The 17,221-nt window shown below is 37.6% G+C and overlaps 1 protein-coding gene across 1 annotated transcript in view; it reads right to left on the bottom strand.

The window, feature by feature from the left end:
* Positions 1-700: 700 nt before the first annotated feature.
* Positions 701-17,221, bottom strand: part of CNGB3 (cyclic nucleotide gated channel beta 3) — a gene marked incomplete at its 5' end in the record, with an annotated part of 32,585 nt that continues 16,064 nt past the window's right edge. The window contains 8 exons of the mRNA XM_009079625.1: positions 701-931; positions 2,061-2,241; positions 4,733-4,879; positions 9,326-9,444; positions 11,020-11,103; positions 12,156-12,253; positions 12,635-12,794; positions 14,729-14,870. Of these exons, the coding sequence (XP_009077873.1) occupies positions 701-931; positions 2,061-2,241; positions 4,733-4,879; positions 9,326-9,444; positions 11,020-11,103; positions 12,156-12,253; positions 12,635-12,794; positions 14,729-14,870 (1,162 nt within the window). The remainder of the gene's footprint in view (positions 932-2,060; positions 2,242-4,732; positions 4,880-9,325; positions 9,445-11,019; positions 11,104-12,155; positions 12,254-12,634; positions 12,795-14,728; positions 14,871-17,221) is intronic.

Here is a 17,221-nt window from a genome sequence, read left to right as displayed (position 1 = left end):
GAGTCAAAGACAACTGGAGCAGATGTTTATGCTCTGAGAGACTGGCAATAATTCTGCAATCGGCTTCCCTCTTGTTGATTTTGTGATTTTATTTTTTGACAACGGTTTTGTTATGCAGCCCTGTGTCCCAAGCTAAAACATCCCAACATGACACTACAGATGTCTGCTCTGAGTCATGCTGGTCACAAACCCAGGTCACTGAGTAGAAGTATAAGAGGAGGAGACAAAAGGATAGAGAGAAACATAAGGAACCTCAGCAACAGTAGGGCAGTAGCAAGGAAAAGGGTAACTATGGGAAAACAGAGGAGAAACCAGAAAAGAATATATACAAAAATGAAGAGCAAACTGAGTAACAAGGACAGCAATAAGAAACCAAGGATAAACAGGAGAGGGAAGAAAAGAAGCAGGAACAGGGCAGAGTAAGAGAAAAAGGAGAGCATGGATGAAACAAGAAAGAAGGGGTCCTGAAATACAACCTGAGCTTTAATTCCTAGTACACCAGAAGTTCTCTCTTCAGGCTCAAGGTTAAATATATGAATAATTTGTCCCATTGTGCCAGTAGTGGAGGGAAAGAAGAGGAGCTGGGGTAGATTTTTCTCATGAGTACTCTCTACTTTTATCTTCTGTGCCCAAAAGCAAAGTCACGTGAGCTCTCTGAATTCCGCAAGACAATAGGTAGGGCCACAGCCCAAAGCACCATCTATTTTTGTTTCTCTTTAATTTCAACTTTAAGGATCTCTCCTTCTCCTGCTCTGGGAGATGGTGACATACTAATGATCAGAGACTCCTTACTGGTTGCTCTCTGCATAACTGCAGGCTGAGTATCTGCCTGTGGCTCCTCCTTTTGAGCAGGGGGTGCAGAGGAGGTTGCTGGCTCCATGGGCTCCTTTTTCTCTTCTGTAGGCTTAGTCTCTGTTTCAGCTGGAGTTTCCTAGAAACAAGAAGTTTAATGTTTTCTAATATTGCAGAGGAAACTCAGGCAGTAGTTCTATTCGGTATGTGCCGTGGAAAGGCACAGCATGGCAACTATGATTAATGGTATACAACATATGTAAATTTCTATTGAGATGCTGAAAATCAATTTCTAAATGAAAAATGCCATTTCAGAATCAGAATGTCAGTGTAAAACCTAGGAAAAGCTTGTGGATAATGATAGTATCAGCTTCTTACTAATATATCAGGATGTAAGAGGACTGTTTTGGGACACAGAACCCTTCCTTAGGTCTTGCCTTCCTTTATGTACTTACTAGGGGAGAAAGAAAGTGTTAGGTAAATCTTGTCATACTGCCCACAACCCCAATTACTTGGCTAAATCTATTTGCTGGTAAGTTCACAAATATGCATTAAATTGGGCAGTGTTTCTGCTCCAATCACAGTGTTGTAGTCATTTGTGTAAGCAGAGTTCTTTATTTGACTTAAATAAGACCACAGCCAGTTCAGCTGTAAAGAAAAGAATTCTACCATCTTTGAGTAAATATGTAGACCAGAGTAGGTTCTTACTAACATTTCTCAGAATGGAGTATAATGTGGGAATTATTTTTCATCAGTTAAAATAACAATTTTCTCATAAGTGCAATATATTAGAGATTTAATCAGTTTTAGCTGTGTGGGCTACACTTTAAATTTTGTCTTTGGGATTTGTAACAACCAGATATCTGACATTGAATTGGAAGGTTCACTGTGTGCCTGAGTCAGCTGGATCAGATTACTGTGTTAGGATATTTCTATATTTACTGTTGTTTATATAAAGTTAGAAAATCAGATGCCCTCAGGACCTTTGTAAAGTCTATTTTAGCCTTGCTTTCTTTGAGGATTTTGTTTGCTTTCTTTTTTCCTTGCTTTTGTTTTCTCTGCTCTGCATAGAGCCCAGGTTCAGAAAGATTTGAGCCAAATTTTAGAATCAGTGTATACATAGCTTAGGTAGAGTGGTTATATCTCAGCTACTGGGATTTTTTGATGTGGATTGCAGTAAGGCTAAATTTTCATCTAGTCTATTTGCTGAAGCCATCTCAGTATCTTTCAGCATCTGGATGATTGTACTCTGTTTTCTATGGCTTTACCTGAGTGTCTTGTTGTCTCTTCAGCTGCAGCAGTTTAGCTAGACCTTCTCTTCCCCTTCCTCCAAGCATTGCTCTAAACAATTTTGGAGTTTCTGGTTTCGGCCCAAAGAGACTGGCCAGGCCCCGTGGTTGTTGCACTGTTGGTCCTGGAGGAGGTTTCCCCTTCTGCTTCAGCAGCACCCTGGAGACAGAAGGGAATGAGAGCACAGCAGTGCTGTGAAACTGATCAAGTTCCTGCAAAACTGAAGTGCCACATTCATACATGAAAATCTGGCAACTTTTACTGTCATTTTTTGTTATTATCAGGCCCAGTGGAAAGAGCAAAACTGGAAATGGTAAGGGTTTTATGCTAGACTCTGATAAGACTTGGAGGCAACTCTTCAAATTTGGAGTTGCTTACTTATATCCTGGACAATACACAAGTGCTGGCTCAAATTAAGGTGTCATAAAGCAAATGTGAGTTTTATGAGTTAAGAAGTGTGGAGAGTGGTGAATGCTCTGTACCTGAGGTGGCAGTCTCTTTCCTGGTCTTCTGGATGCAAATTCTGAGAGCATTTAGTGCTCCATTGGAAGTCTGGCTGACACTCTTGGAAGTACTGGTCTACCAAACTAACTTAGAGCATGTCTCATCTGTCATAGGTCAGGTTAGACAGTGGTACTTATTTTTGGTCTGCTTCTGTAGAAGATGCTCTGAAGATTTAAACATTACTGCCAATCATATGCAGACATATGCAGAATAGATTTTCACACCGTTCTGTAGCTGTACTGATTTTCAGCCATAATGACAAGAAGTGAGAATGAGCAATGAGGGTAAAGATTATATGACAGTTCCAAGATAGATGGGACTAGTGAACTGCAGAGGATTCCCATCCTTTCCATTTCTATTAGTTCACTTTATAGTTTTCAAGGCAACTTTTCTGTCCTTGCAAAAGCCCTGACTTAAGGCTCATTGTGAACAAGAACTATACAGTCTGAAGTGCAGTAAATCCCACAATACTGTAATTTTGTCCAGCATCTCGTAGTATGGGAATTTCAAAGTGATGGTTCTACTCTTTTTTTTTTCAGTTTTATTGTCATGAATTTAAAAAGTGCACTTCAGCAATTTGCATGGGCTTCTTATGTAAAGACCATACAGTGGGTATCAGGCAGGTGATAATAGAACAAATTTCTAGCTTCAATAAATCCTTTGAGTTAATTTCAAAAGGTTATTTAAAGATGCCAGATGGCCACAGCAACCTCTAATGTAACCTTCCAGGGCAGAGCAACTAGTAACTTCATTCTAAAAGTGGACATAACTTCGATCTTTATCAAAACAGTCCACAAATTTCCTCTCGGTGCCTAGTTTTGGCAGAATTAGTGGATGCCTAGACACGTGAGCAAAATACATGGCTGGACAGGTACTGCATATATTTAAAATTTAACAGGATATCATGCATCTCATCTGATAACTAGAGAGGGCTTTGAACTCAGATGGGAGTGCAGATACAAAAGATGGATGATTAAGCTCCTGCAGTTGAGAAAGGCTACCAGTAGGAAGCAGAATTTAAGAGCTTGGCAGAATGTGATTAGGGTGGGCAAGACAGCAGAAGACGTAGTGTGGGACAGAGAGACAGGAATAACAGGTAGTGGTTGTACTACTGTTTAGATAGAAGCTGGAGAAACAGCAGGAAAGATAAATGCCGGGAACCATCAGTCAATGGATTTGTTCTGCTTTTCTACCTGTTGATGCTAATTTTGAAAACTGGGCAATCAGCCCATTCTGTGCCTTGGTTCCTCATTCCTCAGGGGCAACATGATCCTCAAGATGCTGTGGTTTGACAAACGGCTGTGCAACATGCTGAATGCAGCCGTCTGCTAGCACTTCCACTAAACAAAATGTCACTCCCTTGCTATGTTTAGTCTACTCTGGTGGAATTTCAAGTCTGGGACCAACCTTCCAACCTTTGATAGCAATGCCAGGCAACAGCTGAGAACAACAGGAGTGCTGAAATATACTAATGATGGCAAACTATTTCAAGTATTGGGGCCTTTTACAAGGTAGCAATGTACTTATTTTGTCATAATTTTACGGCAAAATCTGACAATACTTTGCCCTTTCAAAGCTGGGGAAACAGTGATCCTAGTAAGCTACAGCCAAAGGTGAAAGCACTTTGGGTTTGAAATCCCATTTTGGAATGCTTTTGAACAAAATGCACAGCTCTCTAATCTGTGTACTTCCATCCTGTTAGGCCTTTAAATCCCTTCCTAACTATTGCTTAAGGTTTTGGAAATGTATCCAGCTCTGTGGGTGCATTGAAGCATATCTCTGTAGCATTGATTGCAAGGGTTTGGTTGCATCTTTGAAAACCTACTCCTTAATTGACAGCTGTCCTGCAGTTTCTTTCTTGACTATGTAGGGAGTCCTGATATATATTCTTACCTCATATTTGTTTTGTCAAATACAATGCAGAAGGCAACTGCATTCAGGACTTTGTTCTACTTACCACATTTCCACAACCCTTGGGGTTCCTGCCAAGGCCATGCTTTCCTGTAGAAACTACCAGACAAGTCTGATCTCTAAACACAAATGTGTTTACCTCTGTTGTTCTTGCAAGAATGGAATGCAAATCTGTCTAGAAGTCACAGCTGTCCATTCTGCAGCTAAATGATATGATTTAAAAACTGTTACATACTTTGCTTTCTTCATGAGAAGTTTTTCTGAGTCAGGATAGTGCACCAAGATTTCATTGAGTGTTTTCTTGTCCAGAATGAAAAGGTTGGCAAAACCATGAGCCACCACGTTGGCAGTCCTTCGATTTCCTCCACCTGCAGCTAATAGGCTGGAATAAAAATCAGCATCATCAGTCACAATGTTACTTGCCCTAGTGAGGAATCTCTTTGCTCCTGGTTCTCCATTAAAGTAATTGTAAAGCTCCCTTACATACCCGATTGTTCTAGCTGATGTTCTGTAAAGGCCCTGTATGGTTGGGATTAGAAATGTCTTCTTGCCTCAGCAAGGCAAAATGCCACTACTGGTCAGGTATACGTAGATGGTAAGGACTGTGAAAAGTTTTGCTAGACAGAGACATTTCTGCCAAGAGACACCCACAGCAAGGATTGCACTTGTTTTAATCCTCATGTGAACTCGGCATTTCCTCAATTTTGTTGTTGAAAATTATTTACAGCTGAAGCAGAGCAGCACAAGTCCGTTATTACTGAATGAATTATTTACAATTAATGAATAATTCTCCAAGAATTTTAATTGTCCTGTGTGAATAACTTCTGTGAGACTCTGGTTTTCAGTTTTCTCACATACTGCATCTCATGTTTGAATGTTGGCAAATTGAATGATATGGATTAGGGAGGTCTTTCAGGCTGACAGTTACAAATGTGTCTGTCAGAAAGAGAAGGCTATTTTGATTTGAAAGTAAGGAATTAGGCCAGTTTAGCTAGCAGCAGTTGGCCATAGGAAGGTTATCGACAAAAAAATGAGATGTACAAATAAATTGTTCATCTTGCATTGAATGAAGAGATTTTACTTCTCAGCTGTGGTGATAAACAAGAGAATTTTCATTTTGTTCTTAGTACTAAAATTGCTTTATCACTGTATACAAGATCTACCCTAAAATTTGTCCCTTAAAGTTTTCCCAGTGAATTAATATTTTTAGAGAACCTTTAGTATTATCTAAATATAAATGTTATTAATAAAGGATAGTCTAGACCCCATAAAACATGAATAGATATATCTAGAATATTGAGGATTTATAAATATTTGTTTTAATAGTAAGTATATTTATAGAACATAAATAGTGGGTCATGTAGATAATATATTTAATTTGTAAAGGATTGTATGAGACCTCTGCAACTGTGTGTGCAAGGCTGTTTTTACCCGCACACAAAGCATGTTTCTCAGCAACCCAAGACAGCAATCACTATATGAACTGAAGCTGAAAATGCAGTTTATTGTCTTCTTTTAAGCAATTTTGCACAATTTCTCAGAATAAAACTATTTGCACAATAAGTAAAGCTGTGAAAGAGAATTGCAAACAGCTATTGAGCTCTGATGAATCACTTCTCAACAAGTCATTGAACAATAATTTTTAGGCTTTCCTAGTAGAAAGCTCATTTTATTGAGGCGGACGAAGACTAAAGAGATGAGCTTTTTCATTATGGTCATGATGTGAGGTGAATTTTACAGGTAAGGCAGTCCTTGCTCAAACAGAATCATCTTTGACTAAGGACAGTGTTATGGACTTCAGCATTGAATCTGTTTTGGTTAGTGTGTGAAGAGTTATATGACAGACCAAATTTTCTAAAATAGCTATATTTACCTCACAGTGGTTCTTGGTAGTTGTAATAATGATATTAATAGAGAAATTTGCTTTGTCTACCTAACATTTTTTGCTCCAGTTGTTAGCCTGAAACGCTGTAATATTAGTATGAGTTGATCGCTTTTGAATTCTTACGCTTGCAAATTAAATTTCAAGCTATAAAGTTGTCAAAGTGATGACTCAGCTTATCTATTTTCTTTTTATAGCTGATCTCTGTAGGAAGCTGCTGTTCATTGAAATTAGGAAACAGATCAGGGAATGGCATGTGTTATCAGCTGAACGTGCAGGATTGTGGCAGCTCAGCTTGGCACCTATGTGCATGTGAAGAGAACTGGTAAGTCAGAAAGGGGAAATAGGTCTGGATCTTGCTTCTGAGCAGGATGTCAAACTCCAGAAGGGCAGAGCTCATTGAAAAGCAGCAGCTGCCACAGAATCCTGGACCAAAGTAATATAAAATGTAATCTTTCACGAAAATAAATATTCCCTGTGGTTTTGATTTTTTTTAATGAAGTTTAAAATTACAAAACAGCTGAAAGCTAAAGCTGAATTCAAACATTTGGAGATCTTCCTGTCAAAAAAACTGCATAGAATGGAGAAATGTTTTAGTTTTTCCAGAATTGCCATATTCTGGTAGGAAATAGCTCTAGTGAAATACCAGTAAATGTATGAATGAGGACATCTGGCTTAAAGTGTAACTTTCTCTGGGCTAATGAAGGGTTGTTATAGCTGAATTTCTCTCTTTCTCAATTGTCTGTGCTGACGAGCTCTCATTAAGGCAACAATCTGTTTGCTTCTGATTCTGAGATTATTTTGCTTCCCCAAACTGATAGTAGCAATGAGGGTAGGATGTTAATTGGAACTCTTATTATTTAATCTCTTTCTGTAATAATTTTCGAGGATGAGACTGGCAAAGGATGTGTTTGATCATTAGTCTTGCATTGGCCTTCTAGTATAATTCAGGGAAGTTTTTGGAAGTAAGCAGTTTTTATTTCCTTCAATTCCTTTGCCCCTGGAGACTTCTAAAGCACCATTTACATGCATTTTGAACAGAGTGAGATTAAATAGCAAGTGATGTATAAATCACATACCTAAACCACTCAGAAGGAAGCTGACATATTTCTCTAAACAAATCTTGAATTGGAAATCAGCCTGGTATCAGGTGATAATGACACTATGAATAGTGAGGGGAAAACTTGGATATCCTAAATGAAGTAGCATTTCATCCGTTAAAGAATATTTTTTCCATTTGATTCTGATATTCTGTAATCAGAAGACCTTGACAAAACTTACATATAAAGTCACTATACAAACTCATTATTTTCTAGCACTTTGCCACGAGGAACCACATATCCCTACCAATACACTTAGTGCTTCGTGTCTTTGCGTTTCCTCAATTTTGGGGATGCCTGCCAGTTGCTGTGTTTTTATCCCTCCTGTTTATCCACTGCCTGACATTTTATATGCAAATTACATCTGTCTGAATGAGTTTTCTGCTGCAGTAGGTCAGTAATGAATAAAACAAGACTAAAAGTGTAGTGTTAGAGCTTTGCTGAGGGCTTTGCTGGCCATGTTGGCAATTATGTAAAGAGTAACATGTACTAGGAAATGAATCTTTAAAGGTCGTTGTGTAGTTCTCACATGGAAACAAGTACTCACCTTTATTAGATCAAAAGTATGAAAATCCCATCCTTGTTTTAAACCAAATCATTATCATTTCTCAGTTTAAAAAATAAAGTTCCCACTCCAACTATCAGACTAATAAATAATTTAAATCTATGTACCTGTTACATATTGGAGCTGCTTTAGCTTTTATCTTTCAGTCTTTACTGACAAGTTCATTCTCAGCTTTCCACATAACTTACAATACAGCATTTTGTTTTGCAGCTTTGCTCAGGTATTACATTGTCACACAGAGAAATATCTTTCAAATAACCTTCTCTCTGATATAACTTCACTTCCCCACTCAATGAAAAAGTTCTGTATCTATAGGATATATCAGGTGTTTTCCACTCAAGGTCTCAGCAAGTTCTGTACACACATGACTGGTAAACAGGAATGTTTCCTCTACTTCAAAGGGAGACACAAGCAGAGGATAAATGTAAACCTGGCACAGGGCTGATTACCACTTTTCAAAAGGCAGATTAAAGCTACCAGCAAGAGGATTATCAATAACAGGAAGGCAGCTGGAAGAAACCAGGGATCCACTTTATCACATGCAGCAGCACATCTATTTTATTAATTTTCCTCAGGCCAACCTCAGCAGGGGGTGCAGTGCCTGAAAACCAGCACTTGATTGGCTACTTGGGGAACATAGCACAGAGGAGTTAATGGATTTTGCATGGCAAACATGTGGAGAATATAAAATTCATTTGTAGCCACCAGAGAAAAATTTTCTCCTCCGGATAAACTCAGACACAAAAATCTGGTCTATCAGCCTTATTCTTGTTTTGTATGCTCTTAAACGAATACTTTTACAAATGGGGATGCCTCATTTACAGCACTTTAATCTCTACTTCAGCTCCTAAATGAACCATTTTATTTGGTATTTTAGATTTTTAAATCTATTTTATTGGAAATTAATTTTCATCTTTGCCACCTGCTGTTTAAGGGCACCTAGTCTCACTATACAGGCAATAAAATGCATTTGGCCCTGCTGTAATGCAGACTGCAGAGCAGAGAGATGTGTAAGGTACATGGTGGAGAAGAAATTTGTCTATATATCCCTGTGTACACAGTGGCCAAAACCCTGGTCTCAGATCTTGCCATATTAATTGCTGATGCTTCTCTTCGATTTGCCTTGCTTGCCTGCATCTCTTTGCTCAGTGTCCTCTTAGGTGATCCTACCCACTTTCTAGCCTCTCCATGGTAGCTGTCATGCTTGTCATAGAGAACTTAAACAACCATTGAAAATTTGACCAGTTCTAAAGAAAGTATTAAAAATAGTGATGGACCTACCTGATCTCTCCAAATACAGCTCCTGCTCTTAGTGTAACCAGGACTTTTGTACCATCAGGGCCTCCAAGGACTTGAACTTCACCCTGTTTGATGATGTACATCTCTCTGCCAATCTCTCCCTGGGCACACAAATACATAAAGAATTCGTGTTTTACCAGTGGTTTTTTTTTGTTAAGATAATCTGACAAACTCTTATTTAAATAATGTTCCACTCTCTCATAAACAGAGGGTTTACCAGTATTATAAGGCAAAGCAGCAATTTTGTTTTAAATGTGAAAAGGCAGCAGCAACAAAGCCAGGACTGAAAATGTAGTGTACTCCTTCACTTGTTCCTCCAAGCCTGCATGCAGCACCTCCTCAGAAAAGTAGGGTGAGGCCAGCATACATCCAATGGGCAAGTGGTTCCAGCTGGGTTTTGTTCACTACTACCTGTTACATCATCAAGAGAATTACTATGGTTCTTGGTCACATAGCAGATGTGTACAAGTGAGAGGCCTTTTGGCTCTAAATCAAGCTGCAATAAATTGGTACTTCAATTTCTCTTAATCCATTCTTGTTAAGAACTAATGTTTGCATCTGACTGCAGTATCAAAACATTGGATCTGTAGCAAAACACTGGATCTGTTTCTCTCCTATATCTTCTCTTGCATCAGAGTCCCAGCTGCAGTCTAAGATCCTTTCATGCTGTGCATTGTATAAGCATACACACCAAACTACTCTCCTACCCTTCCTAGCCAACAGCAAATCTGAGATTGGTCTTTGAAGGGACACACTTAATGCTTCCATGTATTCATGAAAGTTTAACTTCCTACACTGTGGAGTCAGTGCAACTAGCTCAGCATTTAGGAGGATTGTATGCTTAACTCTTGGAGGGAGAAGGACCTTAGTGAACATGCTGGACCAGGACTGCTAAAGACAAGTTAAAGGGCTCTGATGGTCAGTTCTGGATGTGCTGTGAACTGTGGGTCACTTGCCAGAACAGTAACAGTACTGATGCTTTGTCCCCCTAATGTTTTAATTGCGCCCTACACTGCCTATGAGTATGTTTACATGCCTGAAAAGAGACTTGTGCTCTCTTGTTCAGAAGCTGAGCTATCTACCTGTGAGCCATCTATCTGGCCATGTTGAGCCAAAATGCTAAGAGAAGACAGACATCTTTGCTTAGGGACAGTGTGACAGTATTCAGCTGGAGGTCTGGAGATGGCTCAGAGCTGTGAGTGAACATCGAGCAGATCCTGCTGTAAGAAGTGGTATGGGATGCAGTTTGTTTTCTACGTTCTTGGATAATTCTGTTTAAGAGTTTCTGAACACACAAATGAAACAGGCAAAGCATCATAGAGTGAGATCTTTAGGCTAGATTTGTACCTGTATATGTATAAAAACTTTAAGTTTCTCCATTTTGAATACTAAAATGTCATGATGCACCATTAGATAAGCAATATTTACATTAAATACTTTCCTGTATTACTATAATGTCATGTTTGATAATGTAAGTAACAAAATCCATATTGTCCTGTTCTAGGTTGAAATTTGAGAGCTCATTTGTTGTTATTCCACAGAGTACCTTAATTACTTTTATGCTGTCTAATTCAGTCAGGATTAATTTTATTTAAAGGACATTGTTGACTGATATCTGAACTCTTTTTCTAAAATGCATACTATAATTATTATTTGAACAAGACAAGAATGCTCACCTTTTTGCAGACAAAATCACCAGGTAAATACACAATGGATTTCAACCTTAGCAGCATGTCATATATCATCTGGGTATCACACCCCTGTTAAAATAGATAGAATTGATTACTCTGTCAATTCAGTAGTAAAAGTGACAATTAGTGTTCACACTGGCATCAAAACCCAAAAATACAGTAATGACCCAGGGATTCACAAGTGGAATGCAAACTCAAAACATCATAAAGATCAGCTATTAGAGCTGAGAAAAGACTGAGAGAGTTCTTATTTCAAATATTTATAAAGCTCTCTATGGTTAAACATCTTTTCATTTTTTTACAAAATGAGCTTCTGTACATCCAAATTTGCTGTGGAAGCTCAATTAGTGCTACATTCAGAGCTTTATGGATCTTTTGGGGGTGGTGGGTTTTTTTTAACTGATCCAGGGACAGAGAATAGATCATGTCAAATGTTGATATGAATCTATGAATTCAGTGTCTTCAGCAAGTGTGGGTAAACTGTACAGCTGTATAATATTTATACAGATATAATGTGATTTTTTGCAAATGTCCTGACAAGCAAATTTGCTGTATGTCAAGACTACTACTAAAAATGTAGGGTCTCCTTGGTTCTGTCTCAGGACTCCAATTCTGATTCAATCCACTTAAACTCTATTTCTGGAAAACTACCATGATAAGTAAAAAGAAAGCTCCTTTGCCCAAAAACTTGATAAAATGCAGCATTCACTGCATCAAAGCTACACTGACAGAACACATAGCATGGGTGATCTTTCAGACAGACCTGGGCAGCATACAGCAAGGGGGACTGTGTTAAAAATTAGATTATTCTATGTCTGACTCTTGAGATTGGTTATACTCTGAACTCACAGTCTGACCATACCATCAGCTTTAGTATGTCATCATAACAGGACTATGTCTTTATCTCATTTGCTTTTGAAAAATATCTCTGCCTTGACACAAGAAAAATCAAGTGCAGGCACTTGACTTTGTTCTGACGTGTCTCCATTATCTACGCCATTTCTTAGACTTATTTTGCCTTTTGCATTAACAAACATGTTCTTAAGTGTTGCAAGATGCACAAAACAAGGTTTCTCCTCTCAGGAATGCTGCATTCTGCATTCTCCCATAAAGCTACTTGCTTTGAATAAGTCGACTTTATTGACAATGGCAAAGTTCACATCAATTGCGACGGCTAATTGCATTTTGGTTGGCATCTGCTCCAGTAATTCTGATTCATCTGTAAAACAATTTTTAAAAAAAGGAACAAAAGAAAGAATGAAAGAATGTCCATAAAAATGAGCATTGCACAAAAAAATAACTTATCAGAGCTATTCTAATGTTTAGGAGTTCAAATAAGGAAGCTGCTATTATGCTTTTACTAAGATGTTTAATTGACATAACTTGTGTGTACAGAACAAAATAGTAATGAATAAAATTTGTGAAGTAGTAAATGTCATGTTGTTTCGGAGGGTTTTTTTCTTTTCCAAAGTAAGTTGAGTAGCCTCCTTTCGCTTCCCACATTCAATTTGGAAAAGGAGAAATGTGAATTTCACCCTATATCTCTATCTATACTACTCTCACTTGGTCATGCTAAGTAACTGGAATTGGAGATCCTTACCCAGCATTCCCTGGGAGTCCCATGTATATTCATACCAAAGTCGAACACGATTTTGGACCGATTTTGGAATAGAATTAGTGTTCATGTAAGAGACAGTGTTGTCCACACAGGAACGGTAGTAGTTCTGTCCTGCTGTAGCTGCTCCAATTACATCTCTCATCTGCAAACATCAGTTGTTGTTATTACACATTTCAGAAAAAATAGTCTTGCTTTTAATATCTTGTCAACAACATACAAAAATAATAAAGCACTTGTCTGTGAAATCATTGGATAATTATATGTTCAGCTGCATGTTTTGAGTAGGTGCTTCATCTGCTTTTTGAGAAGCGTTACAGATTTAATCTGATTGTGTTGGAAAGAATATAATTATGATTTTTAGAGGAATCATTTTTGGGTTTTACCTTATTCTTCTCTCTCACATTTCTGCACATGATGAAAATGATACATAATGCTTTTCTTAAAAATCCATAATAAAGCTACTCCGCATTTAGCATGCAATGCAGGTCAGAAGGGAAGCAAACTAGGCTGAATTTTTCTAATAACATCATCTAAAACCACTAGAACTAAGATCATGTCACAGCTTAAATAGTTAAGAGATACATCCTTAGCACTGTGAGCTGAAAGGTGAACTGAAAGCTTTTAGTGCAGGAACATCATTTAATATTCCAACACAATAGTAGTTCATTTTTTAGCAAGCGGATGAGTTAATGTTCATCGATATTCCTTCTTCAAAAGCAGAACTATTCAGATGTGTTGTGTGAAATGGCATCACATGGCAGTTGCCAAGGATTAGTGTGCCATGGGCTGTTTTGCTCTTTATTACAGAGATGAAATTGATTGCAATAGGAATAACAATTTTTAGGCATGTGTGCTAAACCAGGAATAACTCAGTAATTTTAAGAGCTCTTTGTAAACAAGAGTTATAACAAACTGCAATGAAGCAGTTTGTATGTTAAGATTAAAGGTTTGAGTCTGCAAAGGACTACACTGGTTCCAAAACCTAGTTGGCAGAATCTTCTTGAGGAATGAGGCTTTCATTGACAGTTACAACAATTTAGGAAAAAATATAAATATGCAGACTCTGAAGTTTAATCCAATATACTTGAATTCAATAATTTTCCAGAAGAAATATTTTATATGAACTGCTTTATTTTATTTTGGCTAATTTCTTTTTGTGGATGAATTTTAAATCCTATAGTCAAGAGTCTGTTTCTTGATGGTTATCTTTTCATGTGCTTTTAAAAAGCAAGAGGCATGTACAATTTTTAAGTGTTTGAACTTTCTAAATGCTGTATTCAAAATAAAATTAAATGTAAATTTTAATTTTTTCCCCCCAATAATACTTCTTTCAATAACATGCATGTACAAATCAAAATGTCTGGAATGATTTCTACAGGAATCCAATAAGACATAGTGTCACATAGGGACCACAGCATTTACTTTTCTATAGGCAAGGTATTTTAAAACCTATGGATCTAAAGCTCAAGTTTAATAGTTGCAAGTGAGAAATATTTAATATATATTCTTTTGGAAATATAATGGATTTACTGTGCTATGGACATTTTTCACCGTCCTGCCAAATGAGAGCCAAAAGAAACAGAAACCAGTTAATTTTCAGGTTAACAAATATATTGTAATTTGTAGAAAAGACCAGAATTGTAGTTTGACAAAAATCATGGTGTTTCCATTAGCAGTATGCTATTGGCAGTATTCCTGACCATGACTTATTCAATAATTTGTACATATTAGTATCATACCTACAATTATAATTTTTATATCAGATTTAACAGTATAATGTGAATGTCAAGGAACTGTCTCCTTGACTGTGATGAAGAAAAAAAGGAATTATACATAGTTTCAAGAATCATCTGTCTTGCAGAGTCTTGGCTTTAAATCAGCTTGTGTGCAAAAGAGCTGCAAAACTGGGAACTGAGTACACACGTACTTGTCAGAAGTATGAGTAACATTAAATTAGAGCGACATTCAGGTGGAAGTTAAACCTTTTCCCAGGACTAAAATCCATTAAACAATATTTTATCATTACATTACAGTAATTTCAATGTAACTTGTTACTGATTTTTTTTTTTAATGTACCTGACCAATTAAGCTGGAGAAGACAAAGACACCCATGAAATAGTTCAGCAGCTGAAAAACTATCTCAAACAGAGTTTGTGGTTCTGGAAGGCCACCAATGGTGATTAAACTACGTACTGCCCAGTAGTAACACCTCAGATACCTGTGGATACAGACAGCATTTTTGTTAGTAACTGTTGGTACTTATATGGCTGAAGTTAAGCATCTATTCACCTGAGTTGGGCCTTTCAAGGATTCTTTTCCATCCTAAAGTCCTTCAGCATTTTTGTAAAGGGTTATGAATTTATCAATGATACAGTTACATAAATCATGTTGAGCTGAATGTTCTCACTGACAGCAAAATAAGAATTTATGGGAAATGCAGCCGTTACTTACTGTTCTCTAGTAACCCTATGCAGTGTCACAGAACACTTGTGTGAAAAATCACTAAGGTGGACATTACACTGTTAGAATGCTACCAGTGAAGAAGTCATGCTTAAGCAGTGTAAAAGTGTCAGAGACTTCCCAGTCTGTCTGTGGCAGCATACTTGATGCACAGACATCTGAACATCTCTTTCATGGTTTCACTTGATGGCAAATGACAAATGCAGTGCCATTATTCTTGTGTCCATTCCTACTCCTTTAACCATGCTGGTCTTGGTTGCACTCTGCTTCTGAGCACCCTTCATTGGCTCTACATCCTGGGTTATATCAAACTGAAGTTGAATGTTTCCACAAGTTGTGTGTCAATCCAGCTTCTCCAAACCACTTCACTTATTCAGCACTGAAAGGCTGACTCCTGTATTAACATCTCCTAGTTGCTGGTCTCCACTACTCCTTCTGTCACCTTGACAAGCACTTTCTTGCCTTCTTCACAACTTTCCCTCTTGCCTAAGGAGACCTGTCTATTAATGGCTACACAAGTACTTTGTTAGCACCCTTCAAGACTTTTATCAGAATTCTCTTGATCTAGGAACCAAATAAATACAGCAGTGAGTAGTGGTCAGTCACTAAGATTCTGCTTAAGTGTATGGCTTATATTGACTCCCTCACAGCATCTATCTGCTGTTTGTGACTTCTCATACCTGAAGTGTGAGCTCTGGAACAAAGTTCTTTTGTTTGGTTTGTACAGCAGCCTTGTGTGTGACAAAGCCTGTTGCATTCAAGCTGTGTATTTCTATTGCACAGAATCACAGAATCACAGAATAATTGGAGGTGGAAGGGACTCACAAGGATCATCTAGTCTAACTCCTGGCCCTGCACAGGACATCCCCAATAATCACACCATGTTATTTGGACACCTCTTGAGACCTGCCAGGCTTGGTGCTGTGACAGCTTCCCTGGGGAGCTGTTCCAGTGACCAACCACTCTCTTTGATGAGGATAGACGTACGAACTCTTTTTTAAAATATATGACTCTCTCTCTATATATAAAGGGCCTTGGCATCTCTAAGATCCTGCTTTAAATTTCATTCTAGAACATGGCTTCACAAGTAATGCAGCATTCCCCATACTGTGCAGTGGGGACTAAGTAGTTCAAATCATTGTTGTATGTTATAATTTCCTTCTTTTCTGAGCAAACAAGTAATTGGTTTAGGTATATTTTTAAAAGCCCCCAACTAATTAGGATTTGACTTTCTACATCTCTGTACAATGAGACTTCAGCTTCCCTGATGATTAAGAGTGGAAGATCATTTTCCTTAATTGTACAGTGCGATTTTTCTATTATTTCAGCTGTGACTATTGCTCTTGAAGCAATGATGTTTACTTCTATTTGTTGAATTTTATTCAGCTTGAAAAAGAACCCCAAACAAAAGTTACCCCAAACACTGAAACACAGAAGAAATACTTTTGGAGATGTTTGTTTTGAAATGGACAGGCTTGCATACATCTTCTTACGCCTTTCCTGAATCTGAGGCCACACGATCTGCTTGCAGACCTCAGGTGTACACTTTATTTAGTGGCCTCCACTATTATTAAAATATGAACTGTTCCTATTAATAAGTGGTTCATGTAAAAATACAGTTATAGGGTCAGTTTTGTGCAAATATGATAAAATAAACTCACAATATAAGCAATTTCAATGAGAGTTTTTATTTAAATCATTCAAAAGTGTTTCCAAGTTTTTCACCTAAAATGTCAGGCTCTATCAAGCAAATGATTTTTGCTTTTCATTATAAACTCGCTTCTTCCTTGGTTGCAGATTGTTGAAATACAGTAACAATGATCACTTTTACCATAGTTTTCTAGTTTTAGATATTAACAGCCAAAACTGACCATTTCCATTCAGAGCCCTTAAGTAAAAAAATTTGTTGCATATTTGCCATAGTATCATTTTTCCTTGATTACAGGTCCAAAATGAACTACTGGATTACACCACTATGATATTTTTACTTGGATTAAAAAAACCCCAAAACATCACATATGCATGTTTCCACAAAGTTTGTATAAATGGCAGCAAAACCTTCTGTAGCATAAACACATAGTAAGAAAAAGCCTTAGATCTGTTTTGGAA

This window comes from Acanthisitta chloris, unplaced genomic scaffold (genome assembly GCF_000695815.1).
Source record: "Acanthisitta chloris isolate BGI_N310 unplaced genomic scaffold, ASM69581v1 scaffold2808, whole genome shotgun sequence".
NCBI lineage: Eukaryota > Metazoa > Chordata > Aves > Passeriformes > Acanthisittidae > Acanthisitta > Acanthisitta chloris.
Note: the sequence above shows the minus strand (reverse complement) of the source record. Positions and strands in the feature narration are given on the sequence as shown.